The sequence below is a fragment of the Lynx canadensis genome, chromosome C1 (assembly GCF_007474595.2).
Source record: "Lynx canadensis isolate LIC74 chromosome C1, mLynCan4.pri.v2, whole genome shotgun sequence".
Classification (NCBI taxonomy): Eukaryota; Metazoa; Chordata; class Mammalia; order Carnivora; family Felidae; genus Lynx; species Lynx canadensis.
In genome coordinates, this window is record NC_044310.1 from 87,495,347 (window position 1) to 87,520,414 (window position 25,068).

The 25,068-nt window shown below is 33.8% G+C and overlaps 1 protein-coding gene across 1 annotated transcript in view; it reads right to left on the bottom strand.

The window, feature by feature from the left end:
• COL11A1 (collagen type XI alpha 1 chain) overlaps positions 1 to 25,068 on the bottom strand; it is a 212,859-nt gene that overhangs the window by 29,268 nt on the left and 158,523 nt on the right. The window contains exons 42-53 of the mRNA XM_032594346.1: positions 22,877 to 22,984; positions 18,368 to 18,475; positions 16,658 to 16,711; positions 15,455 to 15,508; positions 14,852 to 14,959; positions 10,577 to 10,630; positions 8,923 to 8,976; positions 7,612 to 7,665; positions 2,399 to 2,452; positions 1,468 to 1,575; positions 1,120 to 1,173; positions 436 to 489 (exon numbers count right to left, since the gene is read on the bottom strand). Of these exons, the coding sequence (XP_032450237.1) occupies positions 436 to 489; positions 1,120 to 1,173; positions 1,468 to 1,575; positions 2,399 to 2,452; positions 7,612 to 7,665; positions 8,923 to 8,976; positions 10,577 to 10,630; positions 14,852 to 14,959; positions 15,455 to 15,508; positions 16,658 to 16,711; positions 18,368 to 18,475; positions 22,877 to 22,984 (864 nt within the window). The remainder of the gene's footprint in view (positions 1 to 435; positions 490 to 1,119; positions 1,174 to 1,467; positions 1,576 to 2,398; positions 2,453 to 7,611; positions 7,666 to 8,922; positions 8,977 to 10,576; positions 10,631 to 14,851; positions 14,960 to 15,454; positions 15,509 to 16,657; positions 16,712 to 18,367; positions 18,476 to 22,876; positions 22,985 to 25,068) is intronic.

Below are 25,068 nucleotides of genomic sequence, written 5' to 3' on the forward strand. Positions count from 1 at the left end.
GCCCCTGTTGAGTTATTCTCAAAGTAAAACAAAATAATAGTGATAGTCCAATACAATGCGGAGTTCATTTAGGTTAGAAATTGAAGTGCAATCATGCTAATGATAGGCTGATAACATGGCTGTCTTCATTTAAGCCTTATTTGTGTTTTTAAAATAACTTTTTATTTAACACAAATGGATAGATACTGAATTTGACATAATACAACAAAATCATTAGTATGGCACCACTACATTTTTTATTATGAAGGTTGCTTATATTTCTTAAATCACATCGAGTAAGAAACTCCACGTAAGTTTGAACTGAAATTCAATGATAACTGACACTTCTTTCAGAAAAATGTGTACCCACCTAGCTATGCTTTTGAAAGTTTGAGTACTTCTTTAAAATGTCTTGAGACTGTGTAAAGAGTAAATAAAAACAGTGTGCTTAATTACCGGTTGACCAGGATCTCCGTCTTCACCCTTGTCACCACCAACACCATCTTGACCCTATATTGGGTAATAGAAAGTGAACACAGATATTTCTCACTATGAATTTGCTTTTATTAGAAAAAAAGGGTATGATATCCTATCTGAGTCCCTGAGATAAATGATTACTAAAGGGACAAAAGAAGTATTACTAAATTCTTTCAATTGTATTTTAAGGATTGTGGTATCTCTCACTCTTTCAACAAAGATTTGTGAAACTGCTACCACATCAAGTTTAAAATACAGTGTGTTGTTAATACAAGAAAAGAAGAGGATGGAATTAGTGTAGAAGGCCAGTGGATCTGTTCACCATGAACAAATACGGCAGTTTGAGACAGTATTTGCACCAGAGGAGACACAGAAATAAAAGCAAAGATGCTGCAACTTTGAAATAAGAGTAATGTTGCTACTCAGATAATCAGTTCATACAATGCAGCAAAGTCTGGAAAACTAACCCAAATGAAGAAAATAATCATGCAACAGAGGTCTAAATGTCTTCAACTATATGGATTTTATAGCTGCAGTGTACATTTTCTTTTCCTTTCTATTTTTGGGGGGTCCAATTAAGTAATCAAGAATGTAATTATTAACAACCAAGACACGGGTAACCTCCCCATCAAAATAATTCCTTTATTTTCCCATGATACTTACTGCAGGGCCAGGTTCTCCAGGAGGACCAGGATCTCCGGGAAAACCAACAGGACCCTAGAGGGATGTTTTTAAGAGAAAGAAGATAAATAAAAATATTTTTCATAAAGTCACAATATTCTGATGTTTAAGAGCTAAGTCATGGTAAAACCGTATGAGAGGATTTCCCTTCTTCCACTAGAAAATGTTCAAAAAATGAAATTTAATCGAGAATGCTTATGCATATATGAAATAAGGAAAAGTCAGCTTCACCAGCTATGGGGCAGAGTTTCATGATTTCTAATCTTTCTATGAAAAACTCCTAAGTGGCTTTGACATAGGCTCTACCTGAAAGGGACCAAGCTCACTTACCGGGTTACCCTTAGGGCCATCGTCACCTGGTGGTCCCTTAGCACCAGGAGGTCCAGCAGCACCAGGTGCACCAGCTTCTCCTTTCTCTCCTCTTTCTCCTTTGGGGCCCTACAACAATGTAAGAAAAAGAATGATTACCTTATAAGCTTTAAATCAGGATTTCTTAGTCTCAGCCCATTGGGTCAGATAATTCTGCTGCTGGGGGGGCTGTCCTGTGCACTGCAAAATGTTTAACAGCATTCCTGGTCTCTACTAATTTGATGCCGGTGTGTGACATCAAGTGTGACATTCCTCCTAGTGTGAACCAAAAATGTCTCCAGACATTGCCAAAATGTTTCCTAGGGGTCAAATTCACTCCAGGTTTAAACCAATCCAAATGAGAATTAATACAATCCTACTACAATTCATAAATGTGGGTTTGATGTAGCAGGGTTTGTGTCCTTCGTGGACAGCCCCCTCCCCCAAATTGTATAAACAGCTTATAGTTTTAATGTTCTAACTTATGCAAATGTCATTTTCTTTCAATTTCTATGTAAATCAAAATATGCGCCGGGTATGCAAGATTATTGAACAAATAGGCTCTGCATTTGTGATTGTTTGTAATGAGTTGGAAAAGAAAAGTAAATAACTGAGTTACAGGTAGGAGTTAAGTCACATGTTTAAAATACTCTAAAAGGGGGATGCCTGTGTGACTCAGTCAGTTAAGTGTCTGACTTTGGCTCAGGTCATGATCTTTCGGTTTGTGGGTTCAAGATCTGTATTGGGCTCTCAGAGACCCTGCTTCAGAAATTCTGTCCCCCTCTCTCTGCCCCTCCCCACTCTCTCTCTCCCTCAAAAATAAATAAGCATTTAAAAAATAAAATAAAATAAAATACTCGAAAAGGAATTCCCAAACTGTTACCATCCCATGTGACAATAGGCCAGCACTTACGCCTGTGCCTGCTTCCCCAGGGGGTCCTGGGTTCCCTGCTTCTCCAGGCTCACCCTATAAAGAAGAGAGGAAATGAGCTTCAAAACACAGAAATGCTATTTTTATGCTTGTAAAACTGCTTTCAATGATGGCCACGACATTTTAGACTAGACCTTAATTCAGTATATTGTTTAAAAGTCAGTAGAAGACTTTAAGAAGGAACTTTTCTTATTACTGACCTCAGTATTTTTATTTCTCAAGTGAGGAGACAGAAGTGGGTGTCTCAGCAAGTAGTTAATAGAGCATTAACCCAAGTTACCACCAAACCACACAAAACAGACATCTGCATGTTTCCTAACCAATTTTATATTGTGCTTTTGTGCTGCATCAATATTCATATTATAATTTAGTTTACTGATTAAATAACTTTCATTTTTACTCTGTTAATTTGCTTTATCTTTACAATAACAAAAAAGCAAATCAGTTGGTAGTATACTGATTCTATATTCTATAAAATATATTTAATAGAGATCTGAGATCATAGAAAAGTACTGTACTTATAAGATACACAAAGATACTTAGATACTAATTAAAACTCCTCTTGAGGATATAAGTATTATAAATTTGTTCACTTTTATGATCTCCTTGTCTAAATATAGATGGCTAGAGGTGCCTGGGTGGCTCAGTCCGTTGAGCATCTGCCTCTTGATTTTGGCCCAGGTTATGATCTCACAGTCATGGGACTGAGTACCACATCAGGCTCTGTGCTGACAACACAGAGCTTGCTTGGGATTCTCTCTCTCCCTCTCTCTGCTCCTCCCCTGCTTGCTCTCTTTTTCTCAAAAATAAGTAAACGAACATTTAAAAAAGTATGGATGGCTATTTCCTAGCTTAGCAGGCTAATAAATAAACCTCCTAGACTAGCATGTTTTAGTTATAAAAGTCTATTACTAATTTTCTACACCTAGAAAATTATTGTATCCAATTAATATTCCAAGTGAAATAATGTTTCTACATCATTTTTACATGATGTTTTATAATAATGCTGTATTCCTACACAAAATCAGTGGAACTAGAAATTTTGAAGTGAAAATAGTTTTAAATTTAAAAAAATGTGAGGTCTGAATTTCCTTTAACTTTCAACTCTGCTCTTTCCAGTAATACTGGTATAAACCCATTGTTCCTAAGTTTGGTTTGAAATGCATTATATTAAATATAAACATAACTCCAGGGGAAAGACTGTTTGGTGTACATAATTCCTTATTCTTTGAGAATATGCACATATTTTAATTTCTTGAATTATTTGCATCATGATGGAAATATCAAGTATTTTCTAGGAATTTATTAGTAATACTAGTGTGTGTAAATTATTTTCTCTCTCAAGAGGAGTAGCAAATACCTATTATTTTAGATAAACCTTACAAGAAAAATATTACATTTACATTATTTAAAAAGCAATGAATATAAGCAAAATATAAAAAGTGTGACTAAAAATATGTAGTTATTTCCCATCTAGTTCCAACTTTGGTGATATCACCATGCATAAGAAGATGTTTGTATTTGGTCAATAGATGACCTGCATTTTCCCCCAGCTTTACTTAGATATAAATAACAAATAAGAATTGTATATATTCATAGTGTACAATTTGGTGTTTTGATATACATGTACATTGTGAAATAATCTATCTCGGGTGGATGGAATGATATATAAGTAATAGTTTTATGACCCATGATTCATAGCTCTGAAATAAAACTTAAGCAGTTTGTCATTCAAATCAACTATAAAATGTCCATATTAAATGCTTTAAATTTTAAATATACACAATATATTGCATGATCTCACTTATACCTGGAATTTAAAATAGCCAAACTCATACAAGCAGAGAGTAGAATGCTCATCACCAGAGGCTGTGGTGTGGGGTGGATGGGGAAACGTTGGTCATAGGTTACAGACTTTCAGATACACAAGATGAATGGGTTCTGGAGATCTAATACACAGCATTGTGAATATAATTAACAACACTGTATTGTATGCTTGACATTTGTTAAGAGAATACACTTAAGTGTTCTCATGCCACATTCAAAAAAGGTAATTATGTGAGGTAATGAATATATTAATTAGCTTGGCGTGTGGGGATTATTTCACAATGTACACATATATCAAAACACCAGATTTTACACTATAAATATGTACAATTCTTATTTGTTATTTATACCTCAGTAAAGCTGGGGGAAAATGCAGGTCATCTATTGACAGGGTACAAAACATCTTCTTATGCATGGTGATATCACAAAAGTTGGAACAAGAGGGGAAATAAGTACATTTTTCATGTCACACTCCGTATATTTTGTTGTTCCGCTTTAATCTTTGTCCAGTGTAAAGTTAAACAAAAGTAGATTCTGTAAGGATTGTTTCCATTTTACTGAAGGAAATGATAGGTGGTAAAGAGATGGATTTAAAATAATGAACGAAATTTAAAGACAAGTTTTTACTACAAAGTCTCTTCACTTTGAGAATAATGCATTAATATTCATTTGCCCAAAATACATTTGAAAACCACCTTTGTGTATATTAGAGCCAGTATGCATAATATAAATAGCCAGTACTTAAGATAAAATTAATATTATCTAAAATGTACCATATTAAATCTTTTGAAAGGGGATGGGACAAAATTACAGGTAGCAAAATAAAATATTGCAACAAACCATATTATATAAATTGAATCTGCATTTCTGGCATCAACAAACCTACACCATATTTATTCTGAAAAATAATAATTGATATACAATTATATACATCCTGTGAAGAACAATGCATATGAAGGAGGTTCTGGATTATAAATTTATTATTACTTATGTAACATTTTACCCCTTTGAAACACTTATTCAGGTTAAAATTCCCTTCAGAAGGAACAACAAATTATAATCTAGTCACAAAGTACACATTAAATATTAAGGTAATATCTTTGTTAGGTAATATTTCCTTGTTTTGAGGAGATCATTGAAGTGCAAATCCATCTATAGCAAATATTACATTACATGGAAAACACATTAAACATATTTAAGCGAATTGGAGCATGACTCAGGATATTAGTTTTCTTTTCTCTCTTTTTTTATTGAATTAGTGATTGGGAATAAATTTTCCAAAATAGAAATGGGGAGGCATACAGCCAGAATCAAAGCTGATATCGGAAATCTGTAATCTATAGCAAACTATATTACCCTAGATTCTGAAGAAAAATTATAATTAGAATTTTATTTCTATCATGCCACAGAAAAACAATTTTAATAGAAAAAAAAATAAAACTCTTTTTTAGTGTAACAACGTTAGATCAGGTACATTTTAATTATAAGAGGTTAAAGCACTATCTTGGTTCACTGTATCATTCTCTTAAGACTCCAAGATAGACAAGTGTTACCAGATAGTTTTTAAACAAACAGCTTGGCCAAACTCCAAACTTTTGGCATCCATGTTTGTCACCAAAAGTAACATGAGATAAAATCATAGAAGTAATTGAAGTATTTAAACCTGTTCCTACTGTACCCACAAGTTTGAGGAAACCAGTAAGATAAACTGAAAAGGCTATTAAATTTAGAATTAATTTATTTAGAATTATTTCGGAATTTTCTATGTGGACAAAACTAAAACAAGAAAGTACTTGTTACAACTATCTAGTCAACATTAAAGCCAAGGGAAGAGGGGCGCCTGGGTGGCTCAGTCGGTTGAGAGCCAGACTTCAGCTCACGTCATGATCTCCCAGTTCGTGGGTTTGAGCCCCGCATGGGGCTCTGTGCTGACAGCTCAGAGCCTGGACTCCGCTTCAGATTCTGTGTCTCCCTCTCTCTCTGACCCTCCCATGCTCATGCTCTGTCTCTCTCTCTCTCTCAAAAAATAAGTAAACATAAAAGCCAAGGGAAGAAAGGGGAAAGGTGTGAGTCTGTCTTCATCTGTCTCACACAGTTTTACCCTCAGAGGCCTCTTGCCTTTGCTGCTAATTCTTCCCATGACAACTGCACTCAATGAAAAATGTGCTTTAAATTTTACCTCAACTCACACTTTTTCAGCACAAAACATTAAATTTAAAAATATAAATGGTCAGTAAAAAAACTACTCTGTTTATGCAGTAAGAATTAGATAATTTTCAAATGCTTCTAATTTCGTAATGAAGAAAGTATTTGAATAGTTGATAATATAGGATTAATTATAATCAAAATGGTAGAATGTGAGTGTTCAGTAAATATAAACATCAAAATACCACATTCTGATCTTATTGCATTTTTTCTGAGGGATAAATCTTTTAATTAACATAAAGTAATTTAAGTCAAAAATCTTTAAGACCAAACAACAGAATCATTTTTAGGATATGTCTATACTTCTGATATCACTTAATAACTATAAAATTCAGGAAATACATTTTTTCACCATATAATATTTTATGGTATGAAATGCAATTTTCATCCCTCAAAACTGGCAAATAATTTATATTTTTAAATAAAGCAAATACCAATGCCAACTTTCTTAAAAATTGTATTAAGAAATGAGCATGGGTGCATAAATAAGAAATCAGAGAATCATTTGACATTTTCATAAAAAAGAAAGTTGTTTTAAGTGAAATCATTTTCAGGAGAAAACGAAGTTATTCTGAGCCCAGATGTTATGGCACACGCCAAGTATTTTGAAAAGTGCCAAAGGCAGGTCATATTATTAGTAATGAAAATATAACTCCAAACATGACAAAATGAATGATTAATTCTTTTGTGATTCAAAGGATTCTTTTTTCCTGTTTAAGTCAGTCACATCAACCAATCTCTTCTTTTTGAAAGTGCTACTTAGAGACATTTAGTCTAGTCAGACATACATGGGAGTAAATCCTGACTTAGTTTCTAAGGACAAAACCTTGATGCAATTATTGAAATTCTCTAAACTTCAACTGTCTCAGCTTAAAAATGTGGATAATAATAATACCATCATCAGAGGTGATTGTGTAGATTAAAGGAAATAATCTATGTATATTGCTCAACACAATATCTGGAAATAAAAATCATGATATCTCAAAATCATATTTAACTAATAATATGAATAATTTAACTACTAGAGTGGATGGGCTGTGATTCATATAACTATGTATAAAATACTTAAAAAGAGTACTATTAGATGCGCTTAAAATATTAGCCAATTTCATCAAAGTTCTTAATTCTTGCTGTTTCAAAGTGTCTATCACTACATTTCTTACCTTTTCTCCAACACCACCGACTGAACCAATGGATCCTGGGGGTCCTTGTGGTCCCTGCAGTGGAGGAAAAGGAATACAGTTATCCTTATTCCTGTAATAAAATAACATATTCATAGATATATATCTAGTAGTTCTCAAAGAGGGAGAAGGATATGCAAGATTATTCTAAGACATTTAAACAATGGGACAAAATGATGCTCTTTATTGAGTTACCAAATTTACTAGATAGCAAATAACTGAATTATATTATATGGGTTTTTAATTTCACCAGAATTTTGAATATATGACAGAAGACTTTCCAACTCTAGTCATACTGGCTGATACTCAGATCATAATTTCAATCTTTTTCCCATTGAATAGGTCAGATTTAGAGGATAGCTTGTAGATTTGGGGAGTGCATCTAAGTATGACTCTGGTTAAAAATTATGTCATCCAGGGGTGCTTGTGTGGCTCATTCAGTTAAGCATCTGACTCTTGATTTCAGCTCAGATCATGATCTCATGTTTTGTGAGATTGAGCCCCACATCAGGCTCTGTGTGAAAGCATAGAGCCTGCTTGGGATCCTCTTCTCCCTCTCTCTGCCCCTCCTCTGCTCGTGCTCTCTCTCTCTCTCTCAAAATAAATAAACTTAAAAAAAAAAGAATGATGCAATCCATGCAAAAACCAATCTGAGCCATCTCTTAGCCTTTATATCATCTCTTAGTCTTTATATTACTTAAAGGGAATTAAAACCCAAAAGCTCTTTTAGTACATCTGCTCTTTGTCTATTTTATCCAGTTCTGGCCTGCCCGAATTGCAACCAGGCATGACAGAAGAGCAACTAAAAACAAGAATAAATGATTTTTTCATTGTGAAAAGGTGAAATCAGAAGAGAGTTTTCAAAATCTAGAAATTTTTTAATGGTAACAATAAGATAAGTATAGCATTGCATTTCAAATCCTGTAATATTGGAAGAGTGGTTCAATTATGAAGCAAGCAAGAGAGCAGGGGGGAGACTGTCTTTATACAATTGAGAGAAAATATTTTACATGGTAAGAGGTGCACATATTATGCACATAATTCTCTAACATATTTTATAATGAATGTGAACTTGGAAATTCTTTTATACTTGTTTTGATTAATTCCCTACAAAGCCTGTTTATTTTTCTGTAAAATGAAATGTAGTGAGTAGATTATTTTTGAGCTCTTGTTCACTTAAATATTTATCAATAGTGCAATCATCTCCATTATGTCTTAGATACCATCCGCCATTAAATAATACTGACAATTATGTAAGTTCAAAATAATGAACATATATTTCACAGTTCTTACATCAGCTCCATTGGGACCTTGAGGGCCTCTTGGGCCTGGAGGACCAGGTGGACCCTGTAAGAGATGAATATTAAGGTTTATTAGTGTCAAACCCAAATGCATTTCTGATATTTTCATTTTGTGACCAAGAAGTTTCACGCTCCAAAATCATAATCAGTGGACCATAGCAGGGTTATAAGTCATTCTTGATGGATACAACATCATGTTAGCAAACGATTCTCTACACATAGCTATGGGGAAATTCAGACTGCAGGCAAGTGATATGGTTAAAAATTTGAAAATTAGGCTATTGCTACTATCTGGTACAATTAATTCATAATGGAACAGAAATAAGTTATACTAGAATATGCTACAATGCTAGATTTAAAAAGGAGCATAAATTTGGAATAGAAATGGTGCTTGAGTAGATTTAAAATTTATTAATTCTACAAAAGTATTTTTTATTTGTATATTTTGTTTTTTTATGTCAGCTCTCATGTTCTATATGTTAGAAGTGAAATAAGATTAACTACTTAGTTGTCTTCCTAAGATAAATGTTCTTTCCCCTGGCTGTGCATTAAAATTACCTCAGGACTACTTTTTACAAAATACTGATGGCCAGAACCCCTTACCCTCAAGGTTGTGATTAAATTAGTCTGTAGTGAATACCAGGGCATTAGTGTTATTTCTAAAGGTCACAGTTTATTTTAATGTCATTGTTGGAAACTTTCTTACTACTAGCTTTTACTAATATGTCAGAGAGAAATGTATTAATGATTCAGGGAACCACAGCAGTCATACCTAGAAAGGAGTTTTCTATGTATCTGATGCTGCTTAAAGAGTATTAGTCAGTTATGTGAGTCAGCAATGTTTATTATGTTCACTGTTTTTAAGTTCATTGTGATGAAAAGAATTATTTCTTTTTTGAAGAAAATAACATCTAAAATGAAAGTATAAAAATATCAAAATACGTATTCTGATGGAACTAAGAACTGGGGGCAATGTTTATTGAAAGGAAGGAACACTTAAAAATACATTCATTACATTTCATTATAGATTTCAATGACCTTGGGTTAATTGTTTCCTTATCCAAGGTAATGCTTAATAAACAAATATATGTATTTCAAAATTTCAGTTAACTCTTAGATTTATACTTAGAGCAGAAAGCCAGAATCGATAAATGCAAATTATTTTGTCATAGCATTCTAATTCAAATAGGATTCCTTACTAAATTAAGAATTTGATTAAAAGTACAAATATTTAATACTATGTTAACATTTGCTACTTATCCAAATGAAGGGTGACTATTATCTATTCTTTACCTGGTCCACTTCAAAGTCTGGAGCTAAAGACTAATAAATAACTGAAGTTTGGCAGTTTATATACACCTCAATAATCCATACACTTAGAAAAAAATATATATGCAACAATATATCAACCACTGAATGCTGTATGTTTATAAAACATTAGTCCAAAGTGAGAAAGAGAAAAGAAAGCGATATGTGGTGAAAGAAACTTCAATGGTCACAGATACAGATTGGGCAGGGAAAGGAGAAGGCATCAATCTGAAAAGTTATGGCTTTTAGGACTATTTTGTTCAGATTACTAACCCTTAAAGATATTAGTAATGTGAAAATTCACAATATCCATAATATCCTATAAGATATAAACTTACCATGGGACCAACATCCCCATTTTCACCTTTTTCACCAGGTGGGCCCGGCAGACCCTAAGAAAATATAATAAAAAAACAATAAACGTCACTCATGTATTTAAAAAGAAACTTTTGGCCAATTTCTAATATAAGAACATGAAATTAAGATTTAGAAGTTATGTATCAAAATACTTGAAACGCAAGTATTAACTACATATAATAAAATCTTATATGTACATTTACAAATAAAATTCATGCTTTCTATAATATTATACTGTTTGATTTTAGTTACAAGAATGAATATATCATTTAACCTGGGAATTTATGGATGCTTAATCATTTGCTCCATCTTTTATGAACATATACACATGTACAAGGCTGCCATTGCAAAGATTTTCTGAAAAAATCTTGTCCCAAATTATTTTAGAACATCCTATCCAGGTGAGGTTTTATAGTTGGGTACTAATGTGACAAAACTCTTTTGAAAATAAAACTTCCAATACATTTCCAGGATTATAAATATCTTCTGAATTTTTAACCTTGTTGCTTTCACTTCTAGTCCTAAAAAACTACCAGGTCATAAAACCTGCTGTATTGCATTTCCTTTATTCTCTCAAATTCATTTCCTTGATATGCAATAGCAGTGTCACTGCCTTAGGAAGGGTTCTGTGTTACTGAATAAACTCACAGGGCAGGTTACACTCAAATTTCACCTATGTCTTTATGGGAAAATTATTTTATTTCCTCTTGGTCTTCCTAACTAGTTCTTCCATGCAGAACTGTTCATATTTCCTGTTTCATATCTCAACCATATATTGCACATACTTGAATTGTATACTTAAAAACACAATGATGTCACTTGTTTATATACTTACAATTATAAGCTACTTTGCAGTAATTATCAATATTTTATCTCTAGCAATTAGCAGAGGACCAGGCAAAAGTAGGAGTTCATGAAATTGTTGAACTAATGATGAATGAATGAATTCTAAGAAAATAAATCAACAGGAAAAGCTACATGTAATAAAGTGTTGATTGTAACAGTAGCTAAGACTATTAAGATTCTCAATTATTCTAAATGTTTAATCATAGAAAACATAGCTAAATAAGTTTTGTTATATAAGATATTGGGATATTATAGGGCTATTAATATGTTACTAATACTCTAAATATGAATGATATATACTAAGTAATAAAACACAAATATAAATAAATATGCATAGTGTAAATTTACCTGTGAAATATGTGTTTAAAATAGGCATGATAATTATTGGACAGAAATAGTAAAAGTGGCAACAGTTTTTAATATGGTAGGATTATGGATTGTTCTAATTTTTTAATGTTTTTAGTATTATTGCCATTATTTATTTACAACTTACACACTCTATATATGCTTTATTTTTAATACTTGTAAAATAGTATTTCAGACATAATCTATGTAAGAAATAAAAATGCACAATACAAAGTTCTAAATCTCTGCTGGTATTTTAGTCACTTATTAACTTGGCACTACACTGCAGTGGCTGCAAATTATTTGACTGTGACCCACAGTAATAAATACATTTCACTTATTACCCCCTAAATGTGCATGTGCAAAATAGCTGAAAGATGAGTTTCAAAGAGTAATACCCTTAATGCATAGATGATGGTGATCTCTGATATTTTTAATCTGTTTTACCTTATCCTGTTATATTTCATTTTTTTAATGCTGGTAATAACACACTATACGGTTTTTGTGACCTACTAATTCCACATGACTCTCAGTTTGGAGAGCGAGTGCTTTACTGAGTATATTTGTAAACCTTTTTTAATGTGGCATGTATTTATCTTTATGACAAAATCTTAGTTACGGATTTATAGTGAACAATATATACCAGGATTTAATCTCCTTTTTCTCAAAAGTCACTTGGATGTCTAGGAAAATAGCCAGTTATTCCCAAATGGTTAATATCATTTGAAAGTAGCTTCTAGAATCACTAGAGAAGTTCCTAGGAGGACATAGCTAGGCAGTATTTTAGAGTTTAGCATGCCTAAAAACTACCTGGGAGAGATTGCTAAAATTTTAGATTCCAAGATGCACAACCTCGGAGATTATAATTCATTGATAGAGCACAGAAAACTAAATTCTTAAGTAGGCAGGTAGATTTTAACATTTAATATTTCAAGTTGATTTCGCTAAGTAGCATGGATTGCAACTTAAAGTATAAACATCATATAAATTAATACTCACATTCTTATCTTTTGTCTATTTTTCCACCACCTCCTTTTAGTATAGAGTGAATCTGATTTGGAATCCCCAAATTGAAGAGTATAAAAATAGTAGAGTTCATAGTTTTCTTTTATTTCTGTAACAGACCCAGCTCTGTATTGCCAGCATATTTTTAGGCATATGAGTATTCCTAATATTAGCTTGATAGGGACCTCCCAATAGAAAAACATTGAAATATTTCTTTCTTTCTGATGAAGTCTGGTTATAGTTTAAGTTGATTAAGACAGAATATTCTTATCATTAAAATTAATAGAGACATAATGAGTCAAATTCTTTTGTTGCAGGAAACTAAATGTGCTAAATGGCGCTACAGTGTTAATCAGTGTTCACATGCCCTAACTTTCTCCTAAGGAATAATTTATGCATGGAGATATTCTGTTTTAAGGTCTGTCAATTTAAAATCATTTGCCACTTAAGTGGTAAGATAAAAAAAAAAAAAAGAATTTAGGTCAAGAACTATCCTTCTTTACATCTCCTTCATATGCAGACAAATTGTAAACATCAAACTGAAAAATGGAGTCACTTAATCAGAATATTAGATGACTATTATTTATGTATTATAATTGCTAATATCTATTCTGCCATGAAGACTCAATTAAAGGGTGCAGATGAAATTGTGAACATGTTAATTACATTAGCATCTTTTCAGATTCCTAATTTAAAGAGGTAGCTGTGGGAGAATATAATCAATTTTGTAGTGAACTAATTTCTTGAGTCACCCTCATCAAAGAGCACATTTCTTACATTTGTGGAGATGAAGGTAATTTTTCATTTAATATTTTATAAATATAAGCCACAAGGTATCTTCTTTAATCAGGAGAACTAAACTCCTAAATTACAGCCTTATAGAATCAGAGTAATCAGTTAAATGAAAAAGCAGAAAATGAAAGGTAACATATTTACTGGCAATCTAATTTTGAATGCCTTGTTGTTATTTTCAAATATGTGTGTTTTTCACACATGTTGATTTTTAGTATTCATAAGTGATCATTTATTTTTGCCTAATAAATATAAAGGGGTAAACACAAATATGAAATGAAGTTTCTGCATTTCCTAAATCTAAAAAGAATTATTTTGGATTAAAATTAAAGCTGAAAATTACAATATCATATTCACTGAGTGCTATAACAATAACTAAGATAATATACTAATTATATTATTTACAATATAATTTGTATAATTATGTATATAATAGGCTACTTAATATTAAAAACAAGCAGTCTGTGACTTGACTTATGAAAATAAAGGCAAAAAAATAAATTTATATAAACTCAACTTCTATTTACTTTTCTACAACTTAACAAATTGTTAAGGACAGTGATCCTAGATGGTTTAATTTAATCATTTCTAAAATTGTTAATGTGGCATAACTCACATCCATGTGTTACCCAAATTATCATAGGAAGGTGTGAGCATCACATGGAAGAGTAGAAAAACAACTCAGCATAGAAGATGTCTACAATGCAAAGTATTGCCTAACAGTCAAGTTGTAAGGCATATTTGAATGAAAATTTCTTAGCCTACAATGATTTATAATTTCATATTTCTTGTCCTGAATGTGCTTCATGAAATACAAATTATAATTTAAAATAAGTTATTTTAAATTATCAATCTATTGCAAATTGTTTATTTTACCTATTATTGTTTAACATTTGTTCTTGGCAGTGTCTGTTGGTAGTAGTGATGGGCAGATGGCTCTTCTCAAAATGCTTTTAATTTTTGCTAGTCATCTGAAGTACTAATTTTCCTGCTATGAGACTTGCAAAAGAATCCTTCTAACCTCTCGCTTTTAACTCTCAGCCTTAAATAAGGTTGTAGTTCATTTTTTAAGCAAAATGGGAATGAAGAATGGAGGTGTAATACCTAGGGTAGGGCTAACATTTAAATAAAACAGTAATTACGGTTAAACATTGTATCCAGGCTTCTAGACAGAAAAAAGGAAAGCTACTTTGTTTTACATCCACCTGAAAACCTGGTATGAGAAGAAGGTGGACAGGACAGCGTACAAAATGCCCAGAGCATCTTACCTGAAGACCTATGGGACCAGGAGGTCCTGGGAAACCTCTTGCACCCTCATCACCCTTTTGTCCAAACATCCCCTGCTGACCTCGGGGACCTGGCTCACCATCACCCCCCTAGAGAAGAGCAATGACAATGATCACAAACCGGAAAAATCACAATTCTGATACAAGTCATCACAAAAATATAGCTATTTCTAATTTAATCAAAGCTGGTCTATTTACAAGGAACCAAGTAAAAAAGATTAAATTTCCATTATCTGTTGCAAATGCACCACTGTTTGTTTGGTTTACATTCTTTGTTTCTGGAGCATGACTGAGTTTGATTTTCTCATCTATACCAAGTGAAGTAAAAGCTGTCTATCAAGGGGAAAATAATGTTCAGAATTTACTACAAATTAAGTACCTTTTAACTTATTATTCTTTTGAAATGAAGTCATAACATTTCTTGTTTATAAAGATCAGCCTGGTTAGCTATATTAGAAAATTTATATTTGGCTCAACATTAGACATAGTTATACCCACACAAAATCAACTGGTTATGTGACAGTTCATAAATTTAATCAGGGAACCATGAGGATATAAATTCGCTGAACAAAGAGAAATACTTACAGCAATTCCAGGGGCACCAACAGGACCTTGAAGACCTGGAGGTCCAGGAGGACCCTGTGGTGAGATAAAAATCAGTAATTTTGAAACCGAAGCCAGGAGAGCCTCAGCTATAATAGTGCAGAACATTTGATTGATCAAAGTCTATTATGCATCTTTCTACTTCTATGGAAAAGTCTCTTGCATTTGGAACAGTCAACCATTATTTATTTTACTTCTTGAGACTCAGACTTGCCTATTTGTAATCAGCTTTAAATTGGTAGTTATCGAAAGCACTCTCATCTGTAATGCAGTGGATATTTAAAAATGGATTTTTATGCTAACACAAATCACATTGAAGTTTCACGTTTGAAAAATTTCAAAATGCCAGATTTCTTTAATGAGATATGTATGATTCAGAAAGAGCACTTAAAAGATCTATCTATACAATATTTTCTAGTGAATATTGGGGTAAGGATTCCAGACAGACAGAATATAGTGATACACAAAAATTTAGAATTTCCTTCATATGAAAACACATGCATATGTGTATGTATGTATGTATGTATGTATGTATGTATATATTAAGTATACCAGGCCTCCTTATTTGGGCAATAGATTTCAATAGGTTTATGAGTCTTACATGCATAAATATTGCTTCTTAACTGTCTTTTTTTAACATACATAACTACATACATTTTACATACATAACTACATACATTACTACACTACAAAAGATCCTGGCACTAAAGAAAAACAGTCATTGGACTATATTGTTCGTCACAATAACTGCTATGTGTTGGGAATAGTACTTAAAGGTTCCAAAAGCATGGTTCATAAACCATTGGGGTACCTGAAGCATTTTTAGGTTTCCATCAGGTCAAAATCCTTTTTATAACCACACTAAGACACCATTTCTCATTAAATTACAGGGATATTTGATGCAAAAGCAATGAAGGTAAACTTGCTGATGACTTAGTCTTATTGTGAGACTTTTAGGGTTAGAAGTACTATGTATCTTAACACATAAGTTCAAAAAGAGGTTTAATTAGAACTGACTCAATCTCAACTGAATAGTTGTCAAAGAGATAATGTAGTATGGACATTACAAGTAGGTAGTAAATACTACAGAAAAATATCACTGGTCAATAGCCAAAAAACAAAACAAAACAAAACAAAACAAAAGTTAAATGAATAATTCCACTCAATAAGAATTAGGAAACTCACGTTTTCTCCTTTGTCACCCTTGCTGCCTTTCTGTCCTGGTTCACCAATTTCACCCTGTATTGGAAAGAGTTGAGTTAAAGTTTATCCCTAATATGTCATGCCTGCCGTTGCAATTGTCATCACTATCACCCATTATTAAATTTTACTTTAAAGTAATTCTATACTAGTGTTTCGTGTCACTGTTTAACTTGTGAAATCTGGGGGCGCCTGCATGGCACAGTTGATTAAGCATCTGACTCATGATCTGGGCTCTCATCACGATCTCACAGTTCATGAGTTCGAGCTCCACATCAGGCTCTGCGCTGATGGTGTGGAACCTGCTTGGGATTCTGTCCTTCTCTTTTCCTCTGCCCAACTTGTGCTCTCTCTCTTTCTCAAAATAAATAAATAAACTTTAAAAAATGTAAAATATGGGTTTTCTCTGCTACTCTGTTTCTAATATTGATATAGATTGATATTGATATTGATATAGTAAAGATATAGATAACCCAAAGTCGACTGAACTTTGAAGCATATTGCAACTGGATTTTTAATTCACAAAATCAATTTTATCTGAAAAATCACCACAACAAGCTGATAATGGAAGTATATTAACAAAAATATAATTACATATTAATCAAAATTCTTAATTAATTACTTCTTTCTCCTGGTTTTCCAAATGCTAAAAATGTTGCACATTATCAGATTACTGGCTCATAAATTGTGTTATGGCATTTCACAATATTAGAAAACACCTTAGATACATACACATAACAATACAGCTATGCATTCAGAATCAAAAGCTTAAGGAGCGCCTGGGTGGCTCAGTCGGTTAAGCGTCTGACTTTGGCTCAGGTCATGATCTCACAGTTTGTGGGTTCGAGCCCCGTGTCGGGCCCTGTGCTGACAGCTCAGAGCCTGGATCCCGGTTCGGATTCTGTGTCTCCCTCTCTCTCTCTGCCCCTCCCCTGCTCACACTCTCTTGCTCTGTCTCTCAAAAATGAATAAACGTTAAAAAAAAAAAAACAAAAAATAAATAAAAAAGCTTAAAATCTTCATTTCTACATTTGGTAAAAGAGATGTCCAGTATTATCAAATAGGAATGTAAACTATTGTTTTTTGGTTTTTTTTTATTTTTCTTAAATGTTTGTTTATTTTTCAGAGAGAGAGAGACAGAGTGTGAGTGGGGGAGGGGCAGAGAGAGAAGGAGACACAGAATCCGAAGCAGGCTCCAGGCTCTGAGCCCTCAGCACAGAACCTGATGCGGGGCTCGAACTCACAGACTGCGAGATCATGACCTGAGCCAAAGTTGGATGCTCAACCGACTGAGCCACCCAGGCGCCCCAGAATTTAACCTATTTTAAGTCTTCTTTTGCAATATCCAAGACACAAGGGCAAAGCCTATACAAGCAATGACTTCAATTAGTTTTACATTTAGTTCAGAAACACATATATTTGAAAATAAATAAGCAATTTTGCCATGTGCTATTTTTTCTCTGTACCATTTTTCTTGCATTCTCTTTTTTTGTTTACATCCAACACACTATTTCCTGGATAGATAATAGTATTCAAACTGTAAATTAAAACCTTTGAGCACATGGAACATGCATGAAACTTTGAAAAAACTGTCTTGAGATTTGGCATCTAATCTTCAGAAATATTAAATCTAGGATTCTTGAGAAAAAACTTGCATTTTCATAGGATGTACTCATATGAATGCAGAATACCAACCTTGTCTCCATCTTCTCCAGGCGAGCCTGCAGGCCCAGCAGGCCCTGGGAGACCCACAGGGCCTTGGACTCCATCTCTCCCTGCAGGGCCTTGGGGACCTTTTTCTCCCTGTATTGAAAATCCAGCAGACCATTACTCTGCTGTAAGAAACCTTTAAGTTAGCTGTTTATTAGGATTTTTAAGTACAGCTGTAGCAGGTCATACTCTGAGTTCCAAACTTGACAGATAAATTATTTAATGTTAGCAAGTAGAAAATATTTTCAATTAACAAATGATGACACAAAAGATACCTACATACTTTCCTGACTAAGAACACCATCCTCGCTAACTGATGAGGGAGCATGAGGCAGGCTGAGCGGTAAAGCACAAGTTGGTGCTTCCCCGCACCCCACCCCCACACCCCAGGTGGGATCTGTGTGATATTCCTCAGACAATCCTGGCTAGCCAAGAACAAAGGAAAGGGGTTTAAGTGCTTGCCATGGTGATGTGGGAAACTAAGGCAAATGAAAAATTAAATTCCCTTACTGCCCACAGCCCATTGACAAGCCCTTGAAATAGGCAAAGTGACCTCTCTCTAGGAGCTCAACTCAAGGATCACACTCTGCTAGGGACAAAAGAGAACCTTAGCTTAACATTGTCCCAACCTCCAGGATCCTATAGTCAACTTCCTTTATCTCAACTGCACCAAGATATATATGCTGGCAATCATACTCCAAGCTTATGGTCCCATGATATACATCTAAAGGGTCTCGTGACTGAGGTTTTATTAAATGACACTAAATTGTATTTTCCTAGCAACAGTTTGCCCCTCAAGGTCCTGAAAACCTTGCTTTCAAAATTCCTTAGAGACTTACTCTATCCCTGACCCCCTCTCAACCTGAGGTATATAATGAGTTACCCGTCACCACACCATGCAGCTCTTCCTGTCAACGGGTCCTGTCCCCACGCTTTCATAAAATCACCTTTTCGCACCAAAGACATCTTCAAGAGGTATCTAGGTCATTGGCTCTGGAGCACCCCACCATCACCCCAAAACTTCATCACTAACAATTTATAAATCTCAGGCTATGGCCCACAAAAGTAATTGAGACTCAACTTAGAATTTTTTCTTCAAACTCACATTTCCTAATCAAGCATTGTATTTTGGTAAATCAGATGCTTGATGTTTATGAAAATTCACTGAGCTTTTACTTTTTTTTGGTGGTGCTACTGAAATAGCTGGGCTCTGAAACAGGCCTAAGAAATCATAAAATGCATTTTCCCATATAACCAACTTTTTGCTTTATGCATCAGCTTTTTCTCCTTTTAACAAATGCATCATGGATTTTCCTAGATTTTTATATTTTAATTCACTCCTGCCTTTACAGATTCAAAATGATAAGGCTGTTAGCTTTGTTTATTTTTTGACAACGGCAATATTTTCCTATTTTTAAAATACCTCTATTGTGCAATTTAAGAAAAAAATAGTGCCTTGATAATGAAGATGACATCTATTTTCCATTAAAATTTCTTTCCAAGTATAAAGTAAACTATCTCCTAAAGGTCAAGATTTCATCAATTTTGCAGAAGGTATATATGGCTGATTGTTCCCAGTGGTTCTCTCTGCTCTCTTGTTATAGAGGCTGGGAATCCACAATTCTTAAGCTCCTGCCTTTGTGTTACCCTGTTCCCTACCCTCCTTCCCTTACCACCTCCTGTCCCTTTACAATGACTAAGTTTTATCTGTTTTATCTCTTGAATGTATTTACTTCAGTTTATCTCCACCACAAACACCTTATCCCAAGATACTATCAGCCTTCCTTTGAACAACTGAAATAACCTTTTTCTTTTCTCACATCTATTCTCACCTCCAAACTATTCCCCATGCTGTAACCAGAAAGACAATGAGATCATCTTACCAACATTCTTCAATCAGTTTACTTGTTTACCATTCCTAAGATATAGACTAAGCTGTTAGTGCAGCCTATCATTATCTATCTCCTCCTACCTGCCCAGCAGCATCTGGCCTTCCCCCTTGCACTGGCTTTCTAGAATTCCAACTCCCTCTAGACCTTTTTTCAGTTAAATCTGATTCCATGCTACTCCTGTCACTTTGCCTGAATCTACCTAGTTGGACCCTTCCCCTAGATAATTCCTCCTCATCTTTTACATTCTACCATCAGTGTCCTGTCCAAGGAAATGCCCTGATTCCAGCTCCATTCCGTTACAAGCTGACTTTTCCTTCATATCACTAGCCACAGCTTGTAATTAATTATACATGTACTTAGTGGTCCTTCGCTTATTATCTAATTGCCCCATCAGGCAATAAATTGTGTGAGGGCAGAACTATGTCTGTTTTTGCATTCCATTGCATCCCTCTGGCCTGTGGCCCAGAGTAGCCACTTAAGGAATATTTCTTGAGTTGATTACTTACTGACAACAAAAATAGCAAACTATCTATAAAACAAAGTTAACTTGTAAACCGATTCATTAATTTCTTAGATTCCATATGACCTGGTTTCTCAAAACTTTCCCCAATTATCATGGAAGACATACCCCTGGTGTCACCTTGGAGACCTTTTATTTCCTTTAAATCAAATATTGCAATATCTCAAACCTATTTATACTCCAAAAATGTGCTGTGTTATTCACAGGGAACTTCACCATTTTAACCACATCGCTGATTCAGATACTTCTCCTTAAATGTGGATTTCTTTTAGAGCTTGGACTCCAAAAATCAATTCTTTTATACGAGAGTATCCATAAATAAGACACATTAATTCTTACCTGCCTTCATTATAGTACACATGATTGCTAGCCAAGAATCACCTGCCATTTATTTCTTCTGATTCTGGTCTGTGTGGAGTCAGGAGAAAATCTTTCAATTGCTCTACACCACACTAAATTTAGATTCTTCATTTACAACTCTGCAAGATGACAAACTCTTCCTCCATTATGTATGCATCTCCTGGCCCACAGTCTACGGGACTACCAGAAACATCATCCATCTCTCCTTAAGCAGTCTTTATTTCATCATTTCTACCCCTTTGCTAATATTAACAGCTGAATCTTACCTTAACATTTTGATAGAAGCAGATACTCATCCCCATGTCCTTTCACTTGGCATGATCTTGTATTTAGCCTGTACCTGTACCCTATTCACAGAATCCACCCCTCCTTACTCAAAAGTCAATTTATTTTCTGGTTATAATCCACCCTTTTTTGTGACAACTCTGGTCCACAAACATGATGATGATGGCTCACTGAAGATTTATTATCACAATTCTACAAAGTAATTTAGAACTACCATTTCATCTAATCCTCACGAAATACTGTACTTATCTTCTTTTCCTGGGTTTTGGGAGGTTAAATAGCTTAGCCAAAATCATGAGCTAAACAAATTACAGACCTGAATTCCCAGCCGAATTCTGACTGGCTCAAAGTTGGCAGCTCTAGTCTACTCTGACACCCTTAACTTCCTCACTCTTCACTGATTCTTTTCTTATTATTGGTTGTGGATAAATACATGTGCATCATAATAACAAGAGGCAATGCATTCAATTCTGCTTGTATTTCTACCTACTGTCCCACTATTTTTTAGCCATATGGCTTACTTGGGTTGCTCTACGTGTACCCATCCCACTTCTTCATCAACCGCCTTCATTTGAACCCCACTGTAATTATCCATAAGAATTATCATGAATGCCCAACAGACCAAGTCCTGTTCTCTCATTTTCCTTCTACTCAGCTTTCAGTATTCGTGGTCTTTTCTAATATTCAACAAAGGATACTTTTTAATCTCTCGGCCCTCATGAGGGTGTGCCCTGGATATATTTTCTAGCACTCAAGGACCTTTTTTTAAAAGCCATTTTATCCACATTTATGAATGAGTTTGTTTTAATCTTGGAGGATGAGAATTTTTTAGGAAAATTTATATGATTAAATCAAAAGCAGAAACAAAAACAGAGAAATCTTGACAAAGAAACGTAAGCCTAATGAACAGACTATAGCCCATAATCACTTAAAAATAAAAATTTTAAATCCAATAAATATAAGATAAAATAATTGGTTAAATGTTTTCCATCTCATTCACTGTAGATCAAAATTCAAATTACATGAGAAGAGCAGCCACTTTCTATGGGTTTCGTTTACAGACTTTGGAAATATTGGATATGAACTTGTAATACAAGAGGAGTGAAAAGTGCATACTTCTAATATAAAGCAGCAAAGTATAGTTTTAATCAAAACTCCAATTTTATTTTTTAAAAGGAGAAAAATCAGAAGCCTTTTACATTCATAATATCCAACTCCCTCACAGGTCTTAGAGTTTCATAAAGTGTGGGAAAATGTCATCTCATTTAATTGAATTTGAAATTTTCTCTATTATAAATATAAAAAGAGGTGTGTTTATATGCCAGGCACATATGCAGAGAGAAGGCAGTGGAGTATGAAGAACTAATATCCTTGAATAAAAAGTAATAACTTGTGCAGAATGGCAGTATAATATATTTTCTCCTTGAAATTACTTACAGGAGCACCTTTCTCTCCAGCTGGACCAGGAGGACCCTGGGGTCCTGGACGCCCTGGCAATCCAATTGGGCCAGCTGTACCCGCTGATCCGCGTTCTCCTGGTGAGCCCTAGTACACGGGGAAAAAAGGTATTTTATTATTAGTGATGGGAAACTGGCTTAAGAATCACTTATTTAATAGTAGAGTCTCATAGTATAGTAAATAATGTAAAGTCACTTTTAGACAATTCAAAGATCTCAAATAGGAATAGTTGTACTATTTGAATGATTAATTTCTAGCCCAATATTAAGCGCAGATATTGAAATTAGGAAACATTGATATAAAAATTTTAATTTTTAAAGCTTTAATGTTTACAAGTATCTTTTTTTTCATTTAAGTGTTCAAAATGGTTCACAATGCTTTATGAAACACGAATCCAATAAATAACTTGTATGATTTACTCCTGTATTATTACGGATTGGCAGAATACATTTTCTAGACTAGTATTTCTCAAAGCAATTTCTGGGCTTCACCTCAAACTTGCTGAATCATAATTTCAAAGTCCTAAAAAAGAGTTCAGAAATTGTCACTGCATTAGGCTACAAATATAATTTTTTACATAATAAAGTTTGATAATCACTATTCCAGAGATTGGACTTTTTCCCAGAAAATAGGTCCTTAATTTATCTTAGAGTCTGACAGGGATCGTTGGGTTTTATTATGAACACTGACAGTATAATTCATATAATTAGGTATGTCCAATTGAGTTTCAAAGAAGATGCCATATATTTTCAACTAATTTGCTTAAAAAATACCTAATATGTAAACTTAAAAAATAACATGTAAGACATTTAAGAAATCATTATTTAAAGAAAGAATAAAGGAAATGCAAACATATTTACTAAGTCATGTAAAGCTCAAGTTAACCTATTTACTATTTCCAACTTTATTTAATGAAAAATAACAAGAACTTTGTCTTTGGATTAGATCCCTGGATGGATGGCTAAATTATAATTTGCCATTTTCTTTTGTGATTGAACTAAATGTGAAATATTAGAAAATATGATTACTAGCAGTTTTCCTTAAAATTAAGATATTTAGATAATAACATCATTTCAAAAATCATAGAAGAAATGACTTATAAAAGCTGGAGAATACAATACCTTAACATTTATTTTCTAACATTATACTTCCCATATAATTGGAAATCTTTTTATTATACAAATATGAATTATTGACTTTGTTCTAATTTATATTTTATTAGGTAGAGAATCAATTCCGTATGAACACAAGAACAGTGATAATAATGACAACAGTTTGTATCGACATAGTGCTTTACAATTTACAAAGCCATTCCACATTCATTTTGTCATTTTTATTCTCACAAAAAACCCACTGAGTTGACAGAAGCCTTAGTGTGTCAGTTTTAAAGGTGAGACCCCTGTGGCTCAGGGGTCATTTATCCTTCTCATAATCATGTAGCTAGTCAAGGGGAGCCTGGAGGGCTCAGCTGGTTAAGCATCCAACTGTGGATTTCTGCTCAGGCCGTGATCTCATGGTTTGTGGGTTTGAGCCCAATGACAGCATGGACCCTGCTTGGGATTCTCTGTCTCCTCTCTGCCCCTCCCCCACTCGTGCTGTCTCTGTCTCAAAATAAATAAGCTTAAAAAAAAAAGAAAAATCATGTAGCTGGTCAAAATAAATCCTGACCTTGCACTCCTTGTGCTTTGTCCACAAAGCCACCACTGTTTCTCTCTACTGGTGATATCAGTGACTCTCAAGGGTTATTTAATTGGAATTTCTTTACATTTAGTGCCTATTCAATTGTATCTAAATAGTCAGTGATTACAAAAGATTACAAAAATATTTACTACTTAACTTCCTGATATGATTTTTTCTAGCTAAATTCACAAGGTACAGAGAATAGTTTTTATGTAGCCAGGTATCTGAATGCTAAAGCAATTAAAAGGAATTAAGAGACTATAGATTTGAGATTATTGGCAATAATCTTAAGAGTGCCACTAGAAAAAGTGATTTTGTCTTTAATTTTTTGTTTGTTTGTTATAGGACTATTTGAACCACTGCTGTAGATTTTTTAATTACAGGGTATCTTAAATTTAGGAGACAAATAATTTGGAGAAACTCCAAAAATATGGTGAAAGAAATCATGAAATTTAAGCTTGATATAAACAAAAAGTGACATTTTTGAGCTA